This window comes from Phragmites australis, chromosome 9 (assembly GCF_958298935.1).
Source record: "Phragmites australis chromosome 9, lpPhrAust1.1, whole genome shotgun sequence".
In the NCBI taxonomy this organism is placed as follows: domain Eukaryota; kingdom Viridiplantae; phylum Streptophyta; class Magnoliopsida; order Poales; family Poaceae; genus Phragmites; species Phragmites australis.
In genome coordinates, this window is record NC_084929.1 from 1,938,683 (window position 1) to 1,943,954 (window position 5,272).

The 5,272-nt window shown below is 44.2% G+C and overlaps 1 protein-coding gene across 1 annotated transcript; it reads right to left on the reverse strand.

Annotated features, from left to right (window-relative positions):
• Positions 1 to 596: 596 nt before the first annotated feature.
• LOC133928347 (peroxidase 2-like) lies at positions 597 to 3,833 on the reverse strand. Its single transcript, XM_062374642.1, has 2 exons — positions 3,506 to 3,833; positions 597 to 1,691 (listed from the first exon to the last, which is right to left on the reverse strand). Exons 1-2 carry the CDS (start codon positions 3,728 to 3,730, stop codon positions 882 to 884), a joined length of 1,035 nt encoding a protein of 344 aa, XP_062230626.1. The 5' UTR covers positions 3,731 to 3,833; the 3' UTR covers positions 597 to 881.
• Between the last annotated feature and the right edge of the window lie 1,439 nt (positions 3,834 to 5,272).

Sequence of the window (5,272 nt, forward strand, 5' to 3'; positions counted from 1 at the left end):
TACTTTAGCCCATCATCGCTCGCACCTCGTCATGGATCCAACTGCATCGATTATTAGGACTACATCCTAGTTCTACAGGGATTAAAATTTTACCGAAATTTTACGAATTTAGGGAATTTTAGAGAGGAACGAAATATCTAGTTCTGAAGTTTATTTTCACTGACATGTAAGACCTGTAGAGAAGATGACGAAAAATAATCAAAATTTTGCGAGATTCAATCTTTTTCCACTGTGAATGAAAAAAATTGTAAAACAAAATTAAAATCCTTGTAGACAGCCATATCATGCGTCAAAATACGTATGTAGCTACAACTTAAATTACTTTCATTGATCATCCTTGTTACAATACAACACTTAAGCCTACAATATTGTACTCTTTCCATTCTCAAATAGGTGATGTATAGGATTGCATGCAGTTAGATTTTACGAATTTTGACCACTAATATATATAAAAGTACTAAAATATGTTATATAAAAATGATATTATTAGATTTGTAATGGAAAATACTATCAAATTATTCTTTTTTCTATAACGTTGAATGCCAAATATTAGACAAATTCATGGTTAAAGGCATGCATCGGAGACCAAAACGATATCCTAAATAACAAGTAAAAATAAATGATAAGTAAAAAAGAACGCAAGGTAGTATATGCTAAACATCACAATTGAACACCTACCCTGACAAGACCTCATGTGTACATGGCTACATGCATCATCATGTCCACTTTATGCTTTGTCCACACAAGATATAACAAATAATCACTCACATAACAAATGGAACGACAGATTAACAACAAAAGCAACAACAAATGAACCGATGGATGAATGGATTATGGATAGATAGCGGATATAGCCAGCCGGCCGGCCGGCCGGCCGCCGGCTAGTAGTTGACGAAGCGGCAGTGCTTCCTGATCTGCCCCTGGCTGCCATGCGGCATGGGCAGCTTGCTGAGCTTGACGAGCGCGTCGGAGAAGTCTTCGTCCCACAGCGTCCCGTTCTCCGCGTACTCCTTCACGTGCCCGAGCGACTCCTTCTCCGTCAGCAGCTGCCAGTCCGAGTTGAACGTCACAATCCGCGCCAGGTTGTTGTGGTAGTAGCTGTTGTCCAGGAAGTCGTTGACCTTCCGCAGCTTCTTCAGGAACGACGGGAACGCCGCCGCCACCGCCGCCGGGTTCTCGTCCCGCACGTTGTTCGGCACCACGGGGTTGGGCCCCGCCGCACACTTCCCCGCCAGGAGGTTCCGGTACGCCGGCACGATCTGGTCCGCGGGCGCCGTCAGCCGCGCGCGGAGCGACGAGCAGTGGCCCACCCCGATGGCGTGCGCGCCGGACAGGATCACCAGCTCCTCGATCGTGAAGTTCTTGCGCCGGAAGTTGCGGATCAGCTCCTGCACGGTGAAGGTCGAGTCGGGGAGGTCGCGCTGCGCCTCGGCGGCGTGGGAGGCCACGCCGTCGAGCCGGCCCGCGGGGGGCTCGAAGTGCACGTGGCCGTTGCTCAGGATGCTCGACGCGTCCCGGGCCGCGTACACCACGATGTCCGAGCAGGACACGGTGCCCGGGCACCGATCCTCCACCGCCGCCTTGATCTCGTCGATCACGTCGAACGCCGCCAGCCCAATGTTGATCGGCGCCGTCTTCTCCGTGTGCGGGTTCGCCGGGGTTGGATCCAGCAGCACCGAGCCGTCGCAGCCCTTCAGCATCCATGCATGCATGCGCGCATCAGTTAATCGATCCAGTTAATAATTCATACACACTCCCGGTCAGCATGCTTATAATTAGTAACTGTCATGCATGTTAAGCTAACCAAAGCTGATGAACTGAAATGTTCAACGCATTTTGTTTTGAAAAAGTCATAAAAATAAACTTTGACAGTTAATTTCTCTTACAATATATTGTCTATTACTATAAAATCAACATCATCTTATAAATACTTTAAAATATTAATCTATTGAAACAAAATTTGTACACTAAATATGCATATAATTTAACTAATTATCTATCAAAACTTATAAAATTTAATTTTTTTAAAAACAAAATAGCTTGTAAGCACCCTATCAGTACTACAGGTTCTCCTACTAGGCAGCTAGTATTGTTGCTGTTCACATACGTGTGATGTGTCATGTGTGCATGGCAAGTCATTTCGTTGCTGCTCAGTGGCTTGCTTACAATAATTATACTGTAGCTTTGTTTGGATCTGAAACGTGCTCGGCTTAATTGTTGGAAAAGGATGTTCATATGTATTGTCGGCAGGGTTGGGTTATTATTATGCAATATTGGGCCATAATGTGTTGGACTGTTTCATTTTAATAATTAAGACCAAAATTTTGAGGAAATTTGTTTTGAAGTTTTGGCATTGGACCATGACCATTTCCACTATCTTTTCAATAAAAATAATTGAAGCCTTGGCAACCAATTATTGATGTTGATGTAGATGTTGCGACTAATTCTAGTAATCTTAATTTATCTTGCTTCTAGCCCTTTCCACTTGGGCTTTTGAGGCCGCCAAAAACAAGTACGAAATAATATATATAATCTTCATCCCATTCATTATATGCCACATAGGTTAATTTGCAAAACAATGGAGAAAAATCCTTGTAGTATAATGACAAGGATAGGATATGACTGATTCCTCTTGGAAGAAAAAAGCGATACTGATTTTCTCAGGAGGAATATAATTGAAGGATCGATACTGTGGCTGATTCGTACTAGAAATAAATGTAAATAACAATGGAGAAAAATCCCTGTAATAACAAGGATAGGATATGACTTATTCCTCTTGGGAAAAAAACGATACTGATTTTCTCAGGAGGAATTAAAGGATTGATACTGTGACTGATTCGTACTAGAAATAAATTTAATTGACAATGGTAGTTGCACGTTAGTTATCATTCGTCAATCAAAAATACATGCAAGGACATGGACACTGGTGGGCCTAGCTAAAAGGAAGTCTTTGACATGTCAAGTGATACATACTCCAAGGAAAGCATCACATTCTGCCAGCAGTATCTTTGCCATGACTTTTTTCTTTAATAAAAACATATTGTCTTAGCTGAGCTGTTATCATTGCGCGCCATGTTGGAGTAGGAGTGAACAACTTTAAAATGCTTTTCTGCAGTGGCGTGCAGCAATGACGATCGATGAAGATATGGACATATATACAACTTTAAGATGCTTTTCTGCAACTAAGTTCTGAATGGCAATGGAGTATGTTGTTATCAGTTAGGACTCTGCTTTTCAGCTAACTAGGGTGATAGTTCATTGACGGCGATTTAGTGTCGGTAACCATTTAAAAAACATGTAGTAAGAAAAAGGTATTGTGCGGTTTTGATCGATGCTTGATGATGTGATATACTACTAAGCATCTTTTTAAGCATTTCTGGCCCTCATGAGTGGCCACATCTGATCTTTGAGCTACTGCGTCTTCTGTCACAGCTGCGTATTCACCTTTAATTTCTTTTCTTCTTCTTGGGAGAATCTAAATTAGCATGCAGAATATAGTAGTTACCCTGACGAAGCAGTCGTGGAAGATGAGGCGGACGAGGGCGGCGCCGCTCCGGCGGTTGGCCTTGATGGCCTTGGCGACGTGGTACTTGACGACGTTCTCCACGCCGCGGCAGGTCTTCTCGTAGTACCCCACCTTCAGCTTTCTGGTGCTGCCCTCGGCCGCGGGCGCCAGCAGTGCCGCCGCCGCGCACAGCACCACCACCGCCACCACCGCCGACACCTTCATCTTCCTTTCCTGTGCTCTGCAAGCTGGGTAGCTAGCGTTGTGGTGTATGCGCACCTGTGGTTGGTGGTGCACAGTGCAGTGCTGGACAACTAATCGGGTTGGCTGCTGGGGGTGCGTGGTTTATATTGAAGTTCTCTTCCCTAGCCGCCTCTGCCCATTTCAATTTTTAACTGTTGGCGTGTGACTGGTGATTCATCATGTGAAAAGGAACGGCCAACGGGAACGACGTACGTACATACGTACGTGGCGACATGGGTGTACGTATAGGGTCCCCTTCCCTTTCTCTTCTCTTCTTGTCTCCTTCTAGAGAGACTATCGCACATGTCTTTCTACTTACCTAGCTAGGTACATACGTAGACAGCAGACGTAGCTAAAAGCCGGCCGGGGTGTGCCAGGGATCCGGATCCTTTAACATTGACATTACGATAATTTCATCGCTGATGTATGAATTCAACCTCATACATCAGCGATGACGCGCTACGTCAGAGGAACCTCGTTCGTGCTCAGGCGCATTGTGGGTTTGGAGGAACGTGCGCTAGCTCTGGCACGCCTCGTTCTCGCCGCCGGTAAGCCTTGGCCTTCCAGCGGGCCGTCGCTTCAATTCCAGCTAGCTGCATCGTCGGCATGGGATCGATCGGTTCAATTCGTTCCCGTCATGTTGCACTCCTACCGTTCGATAGATCGATCCATGAATGCATAGGCTGTCGTCCAGCCTCCGTGTACTGCTGGCACGGGCGCATGCATGGTTTCAAAAGGTGTACCGTTCCATCTGTCAGTACAGTACGAACTCTCCTCCTGCGCAAGCATCGGGTTTCAACCATCCATCGATGGATGATCGATATATATAGCACTAGCAGTACAAAAGCCATGAATGCATAGACTATCGTGAACTCGTGATTTATAGAGCACGAAAGCAAGCAGTTTTGGTAATCTTTGCAAGTGAGCACGAAAGCAAGCAGTTTTGGTAGATTAATAGACTATCGTGATCAGGTTGATTTATAGAGCACGAAAGCAAGCAGTTTTGGTAATCTTTGCAAGTGAGCGACTCCATCGATCTCGCTCAATCAGCAAGCAACAGTGCAAATTTAAGCTAGCAGCTACCACATACACTGTTCCGTCGGACACTGCATGCTGCGACTACGTATACTCGATCGGGATAATGCATGTATCGATATATATAATAACCTAACCGTGACATTTCGGCCGACGGATCGGTGTCCGCCAGATGCTTACCCATTTCCGGATGCCTTGATGTCAATATATATATATACACACACGATAAGTCTATTATACGCTTAAACGTACTATAGTTTATCATTGCGTCACTCTCGGTCATAAGAAAAATATTGTCAGTTATAATCTACTAAGTAGATCGGTTATAATCATGCGTTCAGAAATATATAATTACAAAATGAGAAACTAATCAGTTACGTTTTAGATTGTACTATGATTACAATCGTATTTCTTAGATTGTATATTATTAGGTAAAAAACTCGTTATGAGTTATATTCATCTATAACATATTTACAACTTAATTTTTTT

Bases quoted from the DNA above. Each gene is read 5' to 3' on its own strand.
- LOC133928347 (XM_062374642.1), bottom strand. From the start codon at position 3,730: ATGAAGGTGTCGGCGGTGGTGGCGGTGGTGGTGCTGTGCGCGGCGGCG. The intron at 1,692-3,505 runs GTAACTACTATA...TGGATGCTGAAG, and splicing joins TCCACGACTGCTTCGTCAGG to GGCTGCGACGGCTCGGTGCT.